We start from the raw sequence: 20,829 nt of genomic DNA on the forward strand, positions 1-20,829 counted from the left end.
TTGTATACATGATAAATTCATATAATACTAATTTATACACAAAGTTCTTTACATGGTATTACAATTCTACTAAAAGGAGGTAATTCTATATCTATTTACAGTTAGTACTTTATTTCTTCTGCTCGAGTACAAGTTTTTTCTCTCAGCTGATTTTTCTGACTTGTTAAATCCTGAATGAATTGTTTCCTTTTAAAGGTTCTTCATTCAGGATGTAAGTATTCTTTTCCTTGAATTCAATCAAGAGAATTCCCCAGCAATCCCAAAAGATTGTTGCCATGATCTTCTTGATGAAATGAGCGACTTTGGCTTTTCTCGGCAGTGCCACTCCATGGATTTCCTTTTGGAAAGAGGATCATAATAAAGGACCCTGGCTTCATCCCCAGTGACAATAGACTTCTCTCCGATTCCCTTGGCAAAGCTCCAAAAACTTGTGGGAACAGGTCACACAATGCTCCGTCTTAATTGAAGAGAAAAGTCGGGGCACCCACACTGCACTGACCTTCATCATGTGAAGCTTCTTGTAAATGATACAGAAGACAGTTGTCATAGAAAGCCCCAACCTTGATGAATTTCTCTGAGTTTCAGCCATCTGTCATTGAGCAGTTCTTCCTCAACAAGAGAGACATTTTCCTCAGTCCTCACTTCCCCGGGTTGATCATCACATGGATCATCTTTGATGCTCTCTCTTCCTAGATGAAACTGTTTAGCCCATTCCTTCATGGTGGAATAAGAAGGAGAAGCTTTCCCATAAACACAATTGATAGCACTTGGAGAAAGCCCTTCTTTGGCGAAAAACTTTATCACAGCACTCGATTTTTAACATTCTCACATGCCTGCCCTGCAATTTTAAAGAGCTCTTCATTGCTTGTTACTTCTAACTGTAAGCTGTCATGTCTCCAAATCATTATCATTGCATCATCTGCAAAAGCTATGACTTTTGTTTCAGTAATGAAAGTAAGTCTTAATAACAAGTCATACTGGATGTTCCAAAAATGTGGTCCACAGCAGGAACCTTATGGACAGCCTAGTTTGACTTTTTTCATTATAGCTGTGGTTTTCAATGTCATGGTTACTCTTCTGTCTGTAAAATAATGTTTTGTAAGGTAGAGTAGGTTTTTTTTGAACATTTGAAATCTCTTAATTGATTAATTATGGCTGCCCACCATGCAGCATTTTTTTTTTTTTTTTTGTTGGAGACTGTTCTATGAACTAACCTCCATAATTACATCTAGTGCTTGATTGAGATCTAAACGCATCTGATTGCTGCTTAACAGGTCTCTTGAATCAACAAAGTGAATTATTCAGCTCAGAAGTTTTTCTAGTACCTCATCAGCAACATTTATGAAACTAATTGACCTGTATTTGCTAATTTTGTCAGATGTTTCTTTTTCTGGTTTGATTATGAGTATAATTTTAGAGTGCTTCCATAATAAAGGAAATCATCCTTTTTTTAGGCATTCATTGCAAACTGTTGTTATGAATCCAGGGAATTCAACAAAAGCTCCTAGGAATATATCACTGGTCATTCCGTCCTCTCCAGGAGGTTTTCTTGGATCTACTGATCTTAATATTGACTCAATTTCATTAGATGTAAATAAATCGTCATTATGAGTGTCTATATCTGTTTCCATTATTTGTAATGTTTTGTGGATTTCTTCGTCTGTTGATTCATCGTCATCTGGAATAAACTTGCTTATCATAAGAGCTACAGTTTCTGCTAAGTTTTTAGTGTAAGAGCTGTCTGTTTTCTTAATAGTTGATAATATAGGTGTTGCCTTATTCTTGCTTGCTGCTAATTTATATATACAGTACCAAGGATTTGATACAAGTGAGACAGTACAGAATTTTTTCCATGATTCTGTTTTCGTGTTTGTAATTTTGGACTGACAGCTGTATAGTAGTTCTGTCTTCTACTCCGTCTTAAATCTTGATTATTGTAGGTTCTTTATAGTTGTCTGAGTGCGTTTACACCTTTGCTTAGGATTGTTAGTTTGTCATTCCACCCAAGATACTGATTTTCTACCAACGATGTTTAGCTCTTGGTTGTTCTGAGTGTTTGGTCACAGGATTTTTTGTGACCTGATGAAAGCACAGAAACAAGGAAGCCTATATCGGGTTGTGCTGATGCCCAGATGGCTAAGTTAGTTGTCTAAGATAAGCTGTTATTCATTGATCTCAGTAAAGTGATGCTCTGAGATTAGACATGCAAATTCTCTTTTTAATTCTTATACAAATGTTTGGTTTTGTTGGTGAAGTACTTGATGTTAATGCGATGGTTTGTCTTGTGTATTCCATTTTGTTACTGATGATGAAACTTAATATGTGATGATAAGAACAGCTTTCCTCTTCCTCGCATCTCCATTCAGAAATCTGGGGTAAAATAGCATTGTTTGTTATTGTCAGATCAATGAAACTGCTTCCTCTAATGAAGTACTGTCATCGTTTAGTATGTGTAGGGAATTTGATGCTAAAAACTCTTCCAGATTTGTACCTCTATGTTTGTGCTCTTGTTAAACCATAAAATTGAATGGGTGTTGCTATCTATTCCAAGAATAAGGTCATGATTGATGGTAAAATCCATGATGTCGGCCAATTTTTTCTAAGTAGTATTTTATGTCATTATGATAGTCTAGATACATACTCACAGCAAAAGTTTTAACTATGCTTTATGTAATTTCGATAAGTACCGAGTCGTTGTTGTTGTTGTACATTCCTTGTTGTACTGAGAAATTAATATTGCCTCGACTTCAGGGTTGACCACAAGTATTGCAACTCTCTTTCTTTCTGATCCTTTGGAAAATATTTTATAATTAGTCAGAAATCTACATATTTTGTTGTTGATGTTGTAAAGTTCTTGTATTAATGCTAGTTGTATATTTCTTCTATTTATGAATTCAGTTAAGTTATTTACAGTCTTCATAGTGTTGAAGATTTATTTGAAGGCATGCCAGGAAAGTAGTGCTGTTTCTGCTAACTTTATTATTACTTTCCATAATCTATGTTTTGAATTTTGAGCTGTTTATAGTAGTTGTATGTCGGGCAGTCTTTGCTTAGTGCCATGTGTTTATGGTTGCTTTTGGTTTTTTCATGCAAGTTATGATTTTGGCAATTGATACAGTTCATTTCGGACTCATTTCATGGACACTAACTGAACTTTCCTTAGAGCAGAACTGATAGTGATGGTGGAACCTATTGCAGTTAAAGTATCTCAGAATGTTTACATAGTCTGTACAATGGTAAATTCTCCACAGCATTTTAACACCGGTTTTCAGCAATATGGTCCTCACTGTTGGATTGACTTCAATAATTAAGTTTCACTTTTTCATTGTTTTATTTGTCATGATGAATTTTGGTGTCATCTTTGTATCGCCACTGAAGAGTTCTTTGTTCTGCATGCATATTGAGTCAATTGCATTGTTCATATCGATTTCGCTAAAAATATATATAATTAGCCTTGAAAGATGTTTCTTACTGGGATTTTCTACTGATGTCGTTTTGTATTCCTTAGAGTGTTATGTAGCAAGTCTATATGACTTGCTTCCACTCCATTATTATTACTAAAAGTACTAATAATAGAGTGTTTTCTTTTCTTTGGATTCAATTAAGACTCCTCCACTGTTAGTACTTTTCATTTTTGTGATTCTGATTTTTCTTGGGCCTATTTTTTTTCTTAAGATATTTTTGGTTTCTTCACTCCTTAGTTGAACTATCAGTTTCACTGTTAATTTATAGCAGGGATTGTTTTTTAGATTTGTCTTTGTTTTTAGCATTGTTTTTAATGACTTGTGAGTATAGTTAAGTTAAATTAGCCTGCAACTGCTTATTTGCATTAGATTGTAGTTCTTTTGAATACTTTTGTTTCATGCAGAGCTCAGTGGAAGTGGTGTTTGCATTCCTCAGTGCTGAATTGCCTGAAGATAGACTTCGAGTTCAAGTCAAGTCGCCGACCAGAGGAACTTTGCCAGCCTGGTTGGCCGAGTGGTTATCATATCCGCTCTCCAGCCAAAGGCTGCGAGTTCGAATCTTGCCGTGGGCATGGATGTTTGTCAGTGAAAATACTAGTGGTGGAAGTCGGCGGTAGATGGTGTTGGTGTAAATGATGAAGATAGTTGTGGTTTGTGGAGACGAAGAGTTGTAGAGTAGGTATCCTCCCTCGATGAGGGAGGATACCTACTCTCTTTGGACTCCCTGGAGGTGTTCTGTAATAATAATAATAATAATTTCTCATTTTATAGAATACCTTCATTAGTTTGCTCACTACAGTTGGTATGTCCTTTTTTAAATCATTTCTTAAATTACCATTGGCAATGTTATGCAGCAATTTGAGGGCTTTTCGAACTCAAATTCATCCCATACTACTATCTTAGTGTTAATCAAAGTTGTGATATTATAATTTTACGAATGAAATGCTAAGTTTTTTTTAAGATACAAAGTTTAAGAAAATGTACTTACAGTTCTGCTGCATTGTGCCTCAATGGCAGCAGTGTGTGTGTGTGTGTGTGTGTGTGTGTGTGTGTGTGTGTGTGTGTGTGTGTGTGTGTGTGTGGAGAGGGGGGGCTACAGCAGTCAATGCTATTATGAGGGACATTGTGTTTAAGGGTGGCTGAACAATGGATACAGTCTGACCAGTAGTATTCAAAAGGATAGAATAAAAAAATCACTCATATGCTTAGCACTTTAATACTATGGAGTAAATTGCTCACTGTGAGAAAGAATACTGTACAACCTATCAGTTGGTACTAGATATATCCAGTTTTCCTGTTCAATATCGCACAAAATCAAAGTAAAAAGAGGAGCAATATCAGGCACAGCCATTCACGTCCAAGTTTACTGTGTGTGTGGTCAACCAAAATGTTCAATTGCAATTAGGAATATATGGCAGCACCACATCAACTGACAAGTTGATCACACATGGATGAGTGTTCAGCCATCATGTACATATAGTGAAATAACCCAATCCCAATGAATTGCCTTTAAATTTCAGAATGAATTAAATTAATAAACATACCCTCATTAAAATGAGTACAGAATGTATTTATAATGGTAGAAATCTTTACATCATTAAATTTTGAAGATTCAACAAAATGGAGAAACCTACCCTATTTCTTCCACAGAGAAGACAACTCCAGGGATGAGGTTCTGCTATATATATAATAAAATAATTATGTGCTAAATATATACAAAGCCTACCAATTAAAAAAAAAATTCATTATGAATGATTACATCATCTTGTGCATCAACTGGAGATCCTTGTTGTAATAAGTAGTTGACAATGTCTGTCCGTCCTCCAGAAGCTGCCCAATGAAGTGGAATACGTCCAGACTAAAAAATAAATAAATAAAATTAGTATGGTTCATAAAATTTCTTATTATAGTGATAATTCTTATTCAAATGTTACATTGCATTTAAGTTCCACTAAAAGGGCAGCCCAATTTCATAGTAACTGCTATTTTTCTTGAAATTCCACTTAAGATTTATAAGCCATCAAAAGCCTGAAATGTGGAAAGGCAGCAGGAGTAGATGATATTCAACCAGAAATGCTCAAGTATGGAGGTATAAAAGTCTTACAGTGGCTGCACTGAACAGTTCAGAAGGCCTGAACAGAGGAACGAATTCCAGATGATTGGAGCATACTCACGTCCAGGAGTTTTCTTGCAGAGAATTTGATATTATGAAAATGTTGCTATATGGAGCTCATACAATATGTACTTCTGAATCATTACTCCAAACAGAAGTGAACAAAAATGGAACTTAAATGGCTTCAATTTTTCTTGAATTCAATGAGTAACTGTTGGGTATGCAAGCCATTCCTTCCATCTCCTTCAAAAAGGATTTCTGTACTTTACATCCAAGGATTGCTAACATACTTGAGAAATTCAAATTCTGACTTAACATGTTAGCCAAGGATAAACTTTCTTCTTTTATCATCATGGATATATCAAATACTTGTTCATATAGTATTTCCTATTATGATTAAACAAGATGTAAAACAGAGATAAAAATATCAGAATATACGATAAGTCTAATTTGACTGATCACAGCGTCATCAGTTTTAGAATTCAATAGAAGAAAACCAAAATTTCCATAGATTAATCTTTAAATTAAAACAATCTGTTCAGAAAGTGATTGGGACAGTGATGAAGGACTTCAATCACTGTCCCAATCTTATCTAGAATGATTCTTGCCACTTGCAAATACTATAGGAAAGGGGAGAGGTATAATAAACTATTTATAAGCTGGTTTGTTTCAATATATTTGCATTTATATAATTTTATGCTATATTATTATACATTTAATTCCTAACAGACTGATCTATCATGTAGTACAGCTGCTTAGAAATGCAGCTGTAAGTTTCAAGCCTTCTAGTTCTACTGCTACACAATTTATTCCTAACAGTTAAGTTCATGTTGCTCTGATGATATTCCTTGATACGTAGAGTAAATATTTGTAGTTTATTATCAGTTAATTATTTATTTCTCTGTGTGAATTATGACTTAAAGTACCATTATTATGAAAGAAAAATAGTGTCATGTTTTCTACAAATGATAAATACATATATAGTGATAGCATAATGAAGTTTATAACAATTAATGACACATGAACTGCAGTTTGAAAATTCTGGTGAATCTATAACTGATGATTAAGTTTGAAGATTCCAGTAACTCTATGGCAAGAGAATGCTTTTTTTTCAGCATTACCCAGGTCCAATTTTTCAGCATTGTGTGTTACCATTCGCAGCAATCATCTACAACGCATGTAGCATTTCATCCCAGCTGAAAATACACATTTTCCAAAATGATAATGCTGTAGTTCACTAAGTGCATGTGATTGCTGAAGATTATTATTATTATTACGGGTATCTCCATGGAGTCAGTAGACTCATCGCGGGAGACCCAAACTAGCAAAACAATATCTGTCATATCTCTTCTTGAATTCATTTACAGACGAAGAGCTCACAACTAAGTCAGGCAATGAATTCCACTCATTCACCACCCTCCAGGCAAAAAACCTTGTTCTGACACCTTTGTTAACCACACTCTTCTTTAATTTCCAGAGATGACCTCTTGTTCTTCCATCACTATCACACAGCTGAAACATTTCCCCTGCATCAATCCTATAAAAACCTTTTAGTAATTTGAATGTTTCTATCATATCCCCTCTTCTTCGCCTATCAACCAATCTCTGCAATCCACAAGCTCTCAATCTATCAATGTAGGGAGCATTTTTTATATCACTCACCAACTCTTCTCAGATATATGCAAATACGAGAGGAAGTCAGCAAGTAAATCATAAACAAAAGCAGAACAAAAAAACTGGAAGCGAATAGTTTTCACAGTATGCATTACTAGGTAGCAGCACCGTTTAAAATGATGATGGTACATGTAGTAGACATGTGTGTTTTGCAGCTGTTTTCAAAACGGCTAAAACACTGTTCAAAAACAGCAGCTGTGCTTGAGGAGTGTTCAATGGTCAAACAAGCATGCTGTTGTGTGCAAAAGGACATTCATAAAGAGATGCATAGATGAATCATGAGTTCACCACTACTGACCTGAAAATCAAAGCATGCTTCAATGCAATGGAAATATCCCACTTAAATGGCAAGCTAGAAGTTCAAGGTTATGCCATCAGGGGGAAAGTATGCTAACAGTCTTCGAATTCCCAGGGAGTACAGCTAGCCCATGGTGAAGAGTGAAAGCTACATCACACTGAGCAATTTTATTGAAGCTTTGGGATGTAATTTGTCAAACATGTCCAGGCCTACTGACAAGAGGAATACTGCTCCTGCATGACAATGTGAGCCCTCATACAGGAATCCTGGAGAGAATTTAAGAACTTCAGTGGGGACTCCAACATCCACCATGCAGCCCTGACCTCACCCCAAGCAACTCTACCTGTTTGGCCAGATGAAACAGCACCTTGGTGGAAAAATGTTTGCCACCAAGGACTTGAGATGTCTGGACTTGAGATGTGGATTTGGTTGAGAGACAACAGGCAAAAGAATTCTATACTGCTGGTTTTGAAGGATTGATATAAATATTGAAGAGTATCTGGAGAGTTCATCGAAAAACAGTTAATCGAAAGACAATTCATTGAATGGCAATTCGTCGAAAATGCAATTCATAGAAAAAATAATTCACCGAAAATTTTAACTTTTCGTAAATGTTATGATAAAAGTGATCCATTTAGAACACATACTGAACCGTGCAGAGTGAGATAGCAATGCTACTTTAATAGGGAATAATTATAGAACAATATGGTTTCTTATTGTCTTTCTTGTCCAATAACTGTTTCATGACTGTTCATGGGACTGATTTGGCTGTTTCTGGGAGAAAAAGCCCAGCCTATGCAGGCTCCATTATTATTATTACTGTTACTAGTAGTAATACGTAACTTCAATACAGCAATTATTATGGGATGAATTTTATTCAGATTTTCTTTTTGAAACTTTTACAAGAAAATGTTGAACCATTCCAGTTTTCAGTTCAGCTATATTCAGGGCAACGAAGAAATAACGTGTCCAAATTATGCATTACAATAACTCTCTGACTTAGCAGAATTAGTAGAAGTTGTCAGTACAAGAAGCTGTCTGAACGGTTCAGTTTTTGTTCTAAATGGATCACTTTTATCACAACATTTTCGAAAAAAAGTTTTGAAATGATATTAGCAATTCCGCTTTGGCTGGATCAATTTAATGAAATTTTAGTTAAAATTTTCTGTGAATTGTCGTTCAATGGTGCAATGAATTGTTCATTCGATTAACTGTTTTTCCATGAATTTTCATGGAACCATGTTTGAGGGGATTATGTAAAGAAATAAGTGTTTTTCCAAGGTTCATATTCCACTTGTTCATAACTATTTGTACCTTACTTACTGACTTTTCCTCATACATGTCTCCTTCCACAGTCCTCCGTATCATCACAGATCAACTTTATTGACTAAGATGTTCATAGTGGGTATAGGACAAACTGCATCATGTTGTACTTGCCGAGCCATGGGACAGGACACAACAAATCGTTTCAAGCTTTGGTTTGTGAATCAGATGGGCATGCAACAAATTGTTTCATTCTTCTGGTTTGTGCATCAAGCAGGCATGTGACTAATTATTTCATCATTAGTTTTAGGCTATATAAATAGCTGATAATTAACCCTTTGACCATTACAAACACAGTGAGTGTATTAGCTGGTATAGTTTTCTTTAGCATTACTAACACTCTGAGCATGTTCCATGAACTTTTTCATTTTATAATCATTATAACCATGCTAGACATGTTTATGATTTAGTTTTCTTGCCTGTTTTGTTCCCTATGAGAAAAGAAATTTCTTTACTTTGCTAGAAATGAAAATATTTTGAAGAATGCATGTTGTGTAAAAAATTGGCTTCAATATCAGGTTTGCATAAATGCAAGATGTCTGCCATGCTATTTGCAAGCAATTCATAGTGAATCAGATGAAGAATGTCTTGAAGAATGTTTTTTCAATGTAAGTGATGACAGCAATGTTGATGTGTTACTGGAGAGTTCTGACAGTGATAAAGACAGTTGTGGTTTGTCCCAAGCTAGGAGATAGTGCCGTATACTGGCTGGATCAATATGTTTACATCATCCTTGCTTTTCTTTTATGGGAACAGCTGGTATTTCTCAAGATATCTCCATAAGTAATTTCTCATTGGAACTGTTTGAATTATATTTTGATGAAGATATAATGAACATTTTAGTTCAAGAAATGAACAACAAAACTATGCAGTTCATTGCAGCTACAACCATCAAACGCTTTTCTCGCTGTTTTCGTTAGAAAGACACAGACATTAATGAACTGAAGGTGTTTTTAGCATTATTACTGCTTCAAAGTATAGTTCAGAAATCAGAAATAAAATGGTATTGGTCTAAGAAAAAGAATGATCGAGACACCATTTTTTCCAGAAGTGATGCCTGTAGGTATTCCTTGATAATGAAATTTTTACACTTTGCTGACAAGGATTCTGATTATCCCAATTCAAAACTTTAAAAAAAGCTTTTTTTTTTTTGGACTCTCTCAAAAAGAAGTTTCAGAAAGTTTATACACCAGAACAAGATATTTGTGCTAATGAAAGCCTTATTTTATACAAGGACCGACTTGGTTGGAAACAGTACATGCTGTTGAAGTGCTCTCATTTCAGTTTGAAATGCTTTGAACTTGGTGAATCATCTAGTGGCTACATATATGAACTGATAATTTATACGGGTCAAAGGCACTCATGTATGCAGTTTACTGCCTAATGCTGCTTTTGGTATGTAAATTATTGTTACCTTAGCATCTTTGTTGCTGAATGAGGGATACTGCATTACCTAATTATTTCAACAGTCCTGACCTTGCAGACTACTTAGTTACCAAGAAAAACTGATGTTTATAGGACTGCTAAGATGACCCAAAGAGAAATACCTGAAGAACACAAATTGAAGAAGTTTAAGAAAAGAGAACTTGTGTCTTTCAGTGTGGGAAGATTGTTGCCTTGAAATGAAAAGACAAGAAAGATGTCACTATGCTAAGCACCATCCATGGGAACGAAATGGAGGATGTAGAGACAAGGAAAGGAACAGTGAAAAAAACACCTGTTTTTTTTACTGTTCCTTTCCTTGTCTCTACATTTATTACAGTTATTGTATTACAGTACAACATGGGAGGTGTTGATCGTTTAGACTAAATGCCTTTAAAGTATACATTTTTGGTCGTTTTTATAATAGAAATACAATTTTATTAATACAGACCAGTATTTTACAATAAACATTTATTAAAACCTACCAGTTTCGCCAGCAAAGTGTCTGGCTTTTACAAGGCATTACGGAGATATGAAAGTTAGTAAATGCAAATTAAAAGGAACATAAAAAACGTTGTAAACCAAACTAGTATCTATGGTTACACGTTTCGCGTGACAGAGATGGCTTATTGTTCTTATTCATTATCACGCATGCGTGTTTGTTGTAGACTTGTAATGTGATTACTGGCTAGCTGTAGTTCAGATTGATTGAGAGAGAGGATCAAGTTTTTCCACGAACTGTTTAGAATTACACCCTGATTTCTGTTGAGGTTTCCGCCAGTTATTAGTACTATTGTGGCTTCCTTAAATACACGATGCCTGTAGTCGTCATCGAGATATGGCATGGAGCTGTTTTGCCAATCTATCGTGTGGTTAGACGTGCAGAAATGATGTGCTAAGCCGGAAGAGATGCTTCTGTTGTGGTTTTATATCAGAAGAGGAGGATACACAGACTGAACTCTCACTAATAGCCAACACATTATCACAAAATGGATATCCTCAAAACATCATCAAAAAATATCTATACAATGACAACCCCAGACAAGAAGAATCCCACCGTCAGCACGTTTCTACTGTAGTGATACCTTTCATCAAGTCAATTTCTTATCAAATAGCAAGAATACTAAGAGCCCACAACATCAGAGTGGTCTTCAAACCAACCACCAACATCAGACAAGTTTTAGGATCGTCAAAAGATAAAGTTCCGTTCTACAAATATCCAGGAGTATATTACATTCCCTGCTCCTGTGGTCTTGCCTACATCAGACAAACTTCACGAAGTTTAGAAATTAGACAAAAAGAACATGTTGGTGATGTAAACCACAACAGAAGCATCTCTTCCGGCTTAGCACATCATTTCTGCATGTCTAACCACACGATAGATTGACAAAACAGCTCCATGCCATATCTCGATGACGACTACAGGCATCGTGTATTTAAGGAAGCCACAATAGTACTAATAACCGGCAGAAACCTCAACAGAAATCAGGGTGTAATTCTAAACAGTTCGTGGAAAAACTTGATCCTCTCTCTCAATCAATCTGAACTACAGCTAGCCAGTAATCACATTACAAGTCTACAACAAACACGCATGCGTGATAATGAATAAGAACAATAAGCCATCTCTGTCACGCGAAACGTGTACCCATAGATACTAGTTTGGTTTACAACGTTTTTTATGTTCCTTTTAATTTGCATTTACTAACTTTCATATCTCCGTAATGCCTTGAAAAAGCCAGACAGTTTGCTGGCGAAACTGGTAGGTTTTAATAAATGTTTATTGTAAAATACTGGTCTGTATTAATAAAATTGTATTTCTACTAAATACCTTTATATTATCCTGCTGCCCAGAACAAACAGAGATACTATGTAAAAATATTCAGACACCTTTAACATATCTGTGTACAATGCTTTTGTACTGCACACAAGGTTAGGTAGTAAGCTTGATCAGATAGCTTTTAGGCTGGATCTCATAGACAAGATCATTAAATCCTACTACACTCTGAGGGCTAACATGAAAGGTGGAAGACCAACTAAAGGAGGGAACCCAATCCGACTGACAGGAAGACACTTTCCAGAATATATACTGCTACTGCAAAACAAACAGAACCAAGAAGAAATGTGGTTTGTTGCACAAGATCAGTTTTAGGAAAAAAGGTTCACAAAGAAATACATATGTGGTGCCTCGATTGCTAAGTAAGGTTGTATTCTTCACCATGCTTCAAAATCTACCATACTGTTTGAAACTTCTGAAGAAATATCACTGTATATAGATTATTATAGTTATTGTTGCATGTATAAAAATTGTAAATAAATACTTTTATACCTAGTTAATCAAGTAGTTTTTAAAAAAAAAAAAAAAAACATTGAGGTAAAGTACCTGAAAAAGGAAAACAGGAATCTAATAGTCAAATCGTTAAGCAAGTGTGTATTTGGATGGTATATTTAAATTACTAAATGTGTTGTGAATGTAGTTAAGTGTTTTTCAACTTACATTAATGAGACATTAACCATTTAAACACTGTACTAACACAAATCCTCACCCCCCCTCTCCAAATACTGCACAGCAAAAACCAAAACAGAAGTTCTGCTGTAGCTCTAAGTTCAGCACAATGTCCTAACAATCTTTTTAAAGTTATTATTGTTATTATGTGACACCTCCAAGAAATTCAAGGACTCATCGTGGGAGAGCACACTACTCTATTTCGCTAAATCCATCTCATCCTCTCCACTACTATTTAATTCTCCAACTACGACACTACTACCATCAATGCCATCTATCGCCCATCATCATCAACAACATTTTTTGTCTGTAAGTTGCATGTGTTCTGAAGGCCGATTTGTCAGTACGTGGGATTAAAAACCCAAGTTTCCAGAAGAAAAAACCCTGCTACCACCATATGAGATCGGCTAACTCACCTAATTAATAAGGGAAATTTATTCTGAGAATTTTCAAAGATAAGCCTTCTATTTTTTTTTATGTCAAGGAAAAACTTTTAGTTTTTGGAGTTTATTTCCAAGAAAAAGAATTGCTAATCCTTTAATCTCTCTCATTTTTTTTTTTTTTTTGGAAATTACCCAGGGTGAAAAAGGCTGATATAAGAAATATATAAGGAAGACTGATATGTTTGGGCTGAAGAATGGAGGTCTCTTCAATGCTGACAAGTGTAAAGTCATGCACTTTGACCAGAGAAGATGGAATGAGGAGTTTATTATTCTGGAGGAACTTAGCTTCAGGAGGTGGAGGAAGAGGCAAGGGTTCTACTTAGCTTGGTGGACAAGGAAATGAAGTTCTAATACAAAGAGCCCTCACAAATAGAGTTAATGAAGTGATATTTCTGATGTATAAGACACTAATTAGGTCTTATCTTACTTTCTGTGTATTAGATCACCTGTCTATATCAGCAATAAGGAGACACTTAAGAGAGTGCAGAATAACTGAAACTGTCACAAGACACTGGAATGTTGAGTATGAGAATAGATTAAGGGAATGAGGCATAAAGTCTGCAGAGTTTGAGAGATAGGAAGAGTAGAGGTGATATGATTGAGATGTATAAGTAATGAGAGGAGCGTAACAGATAGTACAGGAGAATTATTGAATAGGATAAAAACTGATAAGAGAATAAAAGGTCATCCCTAAAAACTGTACAAAGGTCATGTGAATAAGGGAGTGAAAAGTTTTTTTTTTTTTTTTTTTAATGGCAGGTGCTGAATGAATGGAATGCATTTCTAGAGTGGGTAGCCAGAACTCTAACAGTGAATGTTAGAGTTCTTCAATACAAAGTATGATGGTTATTGTGGTCTGTTAGTGTTTGACCTCCCACAATGGGTCTTTCAATGGAATAAAACTAAAATACCTTTTTTTTTCTCCCTTAACTCAAAACAAGATGCATTACTTTTGAGATTTAAAATGTCTTGAATGTTTCAACTTAATAAAACTTAAAAGAACTAATGGACTTTCTAGTTGAGGATTAAGCCAACATTCATAGCAAACCATTTCATATCCCAATTGACACTATGCCACAGCCTATCCACCTGATTCTGGTTACAAATGGTACCTAAATAGCACTAGATGAATTATACTGTTGTTCAATATAAAGAGTCTATATGCTATATATATGCTAATATGCTATATATATATGCTTATAAAATAAAGAGCCTAAAAAAAAAATAAAAAAAAATCAGCTAACGCCTTTTTATTCCCGTATATACGGGAGTAGGCGAGGCCATTTAGCCCTATCTAACTTTTGGAGACTGAGTGGGCAGTTCAATCTCCACTGGTACCCAATCAGAGACAGATGGCCCAAGGCTATCACTAATTAAGCGGTACGCAGTGAAGAGAGACGGCTCAAATGTGCCGCCATCGCGTGGTCCCTAACGCTAACACAATATATTTAATGTCTGAAATAATGTGGGTTCTACGGTCGATTTTCTTGAGTTTACAGGATGAAAAACCCGAGTTTCAGGGAGGAAAAACCTGCTTGCCCGTGCCAGAGATCGACTAACTCGGGAACCGGTCGAAAAAAGGCTTAGAAAAATTTCCTCTAGTCGCCGACTAGACTCGAAACCAAGACTTCCTTCGTGCGGCCAAGCGCGGTGGTGTTGCAAACGCCACATCCACTGAGCTACACAGGCTCCCTTTATTTAAAATAAAGAGCCTATTGGCTCTTTATTTTAAATATTGTTGTTTCATTTTTATGTTCATTACTTACATTTTACATTGTGTCAGTATCGCAGTTAAACTTTATAGAGAAATTTTGAGTGTTTTGAAATTTCAATTTCATGTAGCTCCTATTAAACTGCAAATAGAATTACAGCAAGCTTGTTGTATGAAAGAGCACCCTTATACAGTTATTTCACTGGCTATTACCTTACAGTGATATGATCAGAGCATAACATGCTGTTAGATTCTTAGATTAATATAAATTCAGAAATCAGATATGCTGTGCCTGTTAAGGTTCATGAAAGAAAGAGATCTATCTTCAAAATAGCTAGAATATAAGATAGTGTAATTGCTTTTTCTGTATCCCTGGCATAAAAATATTACTTGAACATAGACCAAACTTAAATAATATCAATAAAGTAATAATGAGAAAAAAACACTACTCCTAAATAAATCCAAGAAAAGTCTGCAGGATTCTCTGACCAAATTGAATAACTGCTGTAATAAATTTGGTATGAAAGTCAGCATTAAAAAAAATGACAAAGAAATGAAAGTAGGCAAAAACATTGAAAACATCAACTGCATTCTGAGTGGAGACCTATAGGACAAGTAAAACATTTTTAGTAAAGACTGCAAATTAAATTTGGAAATAGCAGAATTAGCAAAGCTGGTATGGTAGGAAGTCAAATGAATAAATTTATATGGAATAAGAGAGAGAGAGATTAGTCAAAACATTAAACTAGATAACGTATACAAGAGACAGTGTTCAAACCAATTTTAACTTATGGATCTGAGAGCTGGGTTAGAAATAAAACTCTTGATCAAAGACTGGAGACCACAGATATGCGAGTCCTGAGAAAGATTAGAGGATTGAACAGATGACATCAATGGCAGTAACATATTAAAAAACAAGGATATTAAGAAAGAACTTAACATTCAGGAATGTGTTAGCAGGGCTAATCTCAGGTAGTATGGCCACTTAAACAGAATGGGAGAGGAAAGATTAACTAAACAAGTGCTCTTGGCCAGGATGATAGAAAAACACCAAGAGGAAGACCAAGATGTAGGTGGACTGATACAGTAAAAAGTGCCTTAGAAGACAGAAATATAAAATCTGATAATATTGGAATGTTGACAGAAAACAGGCTAATCTGGAGGGAGCCAGCATGTTGGCCAAGTGGTCAACATATCTACTCTCCAGCTAAGAGGATGAATTTGAATCCCGTCTAAGATATGGCCGTTTGTGATTGTCCTTCCAACTCTTTGTGGAAAAGGGCATCTGTGACCCTACCATCAAATGCAGTTGATGGTAGGGCCACAGATGCCCTTTTACAGATATTTTACATCCCCTTGGCAGGAGACCTGCCAAGGGGATGTAAAACTAGCAAGAAACCATTGGATAAAGAGTCCAGTGGCACCCACAGCAGTGTACTGGTCAAGGGATGGCCAAATCCATCCAGGCACCAGCTAAGGGATTAAAAATAAATAAATAAAATAAAATAAATTTATTTTTATTTATTTTATATTATTTTATTTATGTATTTTATGATGTAACTTTTCATGTAGTACTACATAAGATGCTAACGTACCCCTGAGGGTATATAACAGGAATTTGATGATGACGAACTTTAAGGTAAAGAATCATCATCATCAAATTCCTGACATGTATCCTCAAGAGTAAGGGGTAAGGGATAATTTTCTTTACAGGGAATTATTCCAGGGTAAAGATATGCACAATACATCTCTATTACAGAGACTTAGCCTCTTCTTTACCAAGACTGCACTGCGTGGCAAAGAGTCACATCCTTCCAGAGGTGCCCCAGTTTTCACAGAACAGTGTGGAACTAGACTGGAAAGTCGAAAAATATTCCAGAGGAAGGCAATGGCAAACCACCTCTGTACCTTGCCAAGAACATGCCAAAAATGAGAAAGTACGATATGGATGGATGGTAAGATCCCTGGGCCTGAAGGCATCCAACATGCAACTGGGGAAGAACAGAGGACCTCCACAAGTAGAACTAGTTTTTATGATGTGTCCAGGTCAAACCTGGAAGGAAGCTTGGTCATGGATGTTGCTGGTTGGAAAAGGGAGGCTCCCTGTTTCACAAGAAACCACAGGATTGGAACTTGGAATGTTAGAAGTATGAACCAAGGTAAGCTGGAAATAATAAAGATGGAAATGGAGTGCAAGAAGCTGGATATATTGGGAATAAGTGAACTTAGATGGACAGGAATGGGCCATTTTCAGTCAGGGGACTATATGGTATATTACTCAAGACATGAGACAAGTCGTAGAAATGGAGTATCTTTCTTACTCAGGAAAAAGATGGCTAGGTATGTATTGGGTTATAATCCAGTGAGTGACAGAATCATTTCTCTCAGAGTGAGTGGACATCCAATGAATATGACCATCATTCAGGTTTATGCACCTACTACAGAGGTGTCAGAAGAAGACATTGAAGAATTTTATGGGAAGTTATAAGAAGTGATAGATGCAGCACCAAAGCAAAATTTATGGCTACTTATAGGAGATTGGAATGCAAAAGTGGGAGAGACCGAGGTACAAGGAATAACAGGTCGTTTTGGTTTAGGTATTCGTAACACTGCAGGGAAGAGACTAGTTGAGTTTTGTGCAGAGAATTCTTTGTTTGTTGCTAACACCTGCTTTAAACAGCACAAAAGAAGATTGTACACACAGACAATATAAAAATCAAATTGACTATTTACTTGGACAAAGAAGATGGAGAAGTGCAATTCAGTCTGTCAAGACTTTTCCATGTGCAGACTGTGGAACAGACCATGAGTTATTAGTGGCTATGATACGTGTGAAACTACGGAAACTGAAAACAACACAAATGTCGATCAGATATGATCTTGGAAACATACTAGCTGAATACAATATTAGCATACAGAACAGATTCAATACACTCAATTTGTGTGAAAGAGAACCAGATGAACTATGGGAAGAGATTAAAAATATAATTAAAACAGAAGCAAAGAAGAATATTCCAACAGTTTGTAAGAAGTCGTCCAAATGGCTGTCAGAAGATGCCATCAAAACTGCCCAGGAAAGGAGGAAAATGAAGGCCACAGGAAATTTGCAGGAAGTATGGCATTTGAATGCAGAGTTTCAATGACAAGTCAGAAGAGACAAGGGAAAATACTTTAACAAGGAATGCCAACAAATAGAAGACCAAAACAAGAAAGGAAAACAAGAGATGTTTTCAAAAAGATCAGAGAACTAACAGGGAGGGTTAGTGCCAAGGTGACAATATTGAAAAGTAAACACAAAGGACATCTTACAGAAGCTGTAGACATCAAAGAAAGATGGAAGCCCTTTACAGAAAGGACTCCAAAATTACTTAAAAATTTGAAGAGCAGGATTATACACAGGAGCCAGTACCACTGGAGAGTGAAGTGAGGTGGGCACTGCAACAGCAATCTAGTAAGAAAACACCAGGAGGAGATGGAATACCCATTGAGCTGCTCAAAGCCGTGAGAGAAGAGGCAGTTAAAATTTTAACAGCTCTATGTCAACGAATTTGGATCACAACTACATGGCCTAGGGAATGGAAAAAATCAGTTTATATACCTTTATTGAAGAAAGGCGATACAAGAGAGTGCAAAAATTACAGAACTATAGCACTGATTTCTCATGCAAGTAAAGTCTTACTTAAGATCATTCAGAAAGACTGGAACCATTCATGAAGAGAGAAATGCCAGATGAACAGGCAGGATTTCGAAAAGGCAGAGGAACAAGAGATCAAATCGCCAATGTGAGATGGATAATAGAAAGAGCACAGGAATATCACAAGAATGTCTACCTTTGTTTCCTTGACTATAGCAAGGCTTTTGACCCTGTAGATCATGTGAAACTGTGGAATGTGTTAAGAACTGTGGGACACCCATTGTTCTTAACACATTCCACATTATCCTTCTGAGGAATCTTTATTATGAACAAGAAGCTACTGTCCGAACGGATCTTGGAGAAACTGAGTATTTTACAATAGGTAAAGGGGTGTGACAAGGATGCATTTTATCTCCATACCTGTTTAACTTGTACAGCGAATACATTTTAAGAATGGCAGGGCTGGAGGAATCTTCAGTTGGAATTAAAATAGGTGGAAAAAATATTAATAATTTAAATATTAATAATTTGCAGATGACACCACCTTGCTAGCAGAATGCAAAGAAGATTTGGAGGAACTTATTATGAAAGTTAAAAGTGCTAAATATGGTTTTAAACTTAACCTCAAAAAGAAAAAAGTTATGGCAACATGTAAACTTAATGATTTTGAAGTAGACGGGGAGAAAATGGAACAAGTTAACAATTTTGTGCTCCTAGGATCCTGAATTGATTCCCTGTGGTACTGTATGGATGTGAAAGTTGGACCCTGTGAAAGAAGGAAGATAGATGCATTTGAATTATGGGTTTGGAAATGCTTACTAAGAATACCATGGACTGCAAAGCAAACCAATAAATCAGTGATAGACAGAATAAAGCCAGATTGTTCCCTCGAAGCTATGATCATCAAGCAAAAATTGTCATACTTCGGACATATTATGCGAGCAAATGACAGTCTGGAGAAGATGATGTGCTTGCTAAAGTTGATGGAAACAGGAGAAGAGGAAGACCAAGAATTAGATGGGTGGATGGAGTTAAAGAAGCAACTGGAGTGTGCTTGGAGGTTCTGAAAGACATGGTCAGGGACAGATCGGAATGGAGAGTGTATGTTCGTGGAGTCACCAGGAGTCGGAAACGATTCGATGAAACATAACACACATCCTCAAGAGGTGTACAGAATAAAGGGATTATAACTAGAAACAGAAAAGTAAAAACAAAAGTAATTTACATGATCTTTGTCATTTTATCCCATAATATTTTTTTAGTGTTTCATTTCTTATATAGATCCGTTTTAAATATCATCTACTGAATTGTTTTACTTTTCAATTTCCAGATTATTTACCTCAGCATTTTATCCAATTTTTACTTTATGATATTATACAAGTTGCAATCTATGTTCATCTACATTTTTTATACCACAGATTATGTAATTACAATGTCTTACATTCTAGATATTTCAAGGGTAGGTCTGCTCTTTTCATTAATTTTAACAGGTATGACACTTTATTTCTTGATTTGTATTAATTTAAGAATCTTACAGTATCTTGTGTTCTAAAGCTTTTATTTCTATAACATGTTAAATAGTTATGTTTATAGAATGACACCTGCAGTCCTTTATTAAAATAGTATATATATATAAGATAAAGTTTATAAACGTTATAAAATTTATAAGATTAAGTTTATAAAAACTTATATAAAAATTACAATAATATCAATAATATTACAATAATAGCATATTAAAATTACAATGATATGCATTAATAAATGCATTTTAATGCTTAACATACTTGATCAGTTTTAGTAATCAGATTTCTGTCAGCTTCAACTTTTTGCTTCAACATGTCATATTTTCCTTCATAGGCAAAAGAACAAATTTCAAGTTCTGACATTTCAAGTAATCCTTCTGCAATTGTTTACTGGCAGATAGTCAAGTTACACTGAAAGAGAGAGTGAGAGAAAAAGACAGTTTAACCAGAAGATGACAAACTGAATGTACAGATAAACATTAAAAAATAATAATAATAAATAAGCATCTCTTGCATGCTTTTGTTTTTGATAGTATTAATCAACATCATTAAATTCCTGACATGTACCCTCAAGGGGTGTATAGGATATGATAGTACTACATGATAAATTTACATCTTTACGAAGTTCCTATCTACAATTTTCCTCCAAATCAATCTGTTACCGGTCAAGACTCCAACATTGTCAGATCTTATATTTCTCTCTTGTTTCTTAAATTACAGC

The 20,829-nt window shown here is 35.5% G+C and overlaps 1 protein-coding gene across 2 annotated transcripts in view; it reads right to left on the reverse strand.

Moving 5' to 3' along the window:
* Positions 1 to 20,829, reverse strand: part of LOC150108932 (uncharacterized) — a 64,442-nt gene that overhangs the window by 34,024 nt on the left and 9,589 nt on the right. For both annotated transcript variants that reach the window (XM_090404392.1, XM_090404402.1), the window contains exons 2-3: positions 20,370 to 20,519; positions 5,224 to 5,322 (exon numbers count right to left, since the gene is read on the reverse strand). In XM_090404392.1, coding sequence (XP_090260518.1) covers positions 5,224 to 5,322; positions 20,370 to 20,471 — 201 coding nt within the window. In that variant the 5' untranslated portion in view covers positions 20,472 to 20,519. The remainder of the gene's footprint in view (positions 1 to 5,223; positions 5,323 to 20,369; positions 20,520 to 20,829) is intronic.

This window comes from Typopeltis vanoorti, chromosome 2, assembly GCF_054136105.1.
Source record: "Typopeltis vanoorti isolate ZY-2024b chromosome 2, IOZ_Tvanoo_1.0, whole genome shotgun sequence".
In the NCBI taxonomy this organism is placed as follows: Eukaryota; Metazoa; Arthropoda; class Arachnida; order Uropygi; family Thelyphonidae; genus Typopeltis; species Typopeltis vanoorti.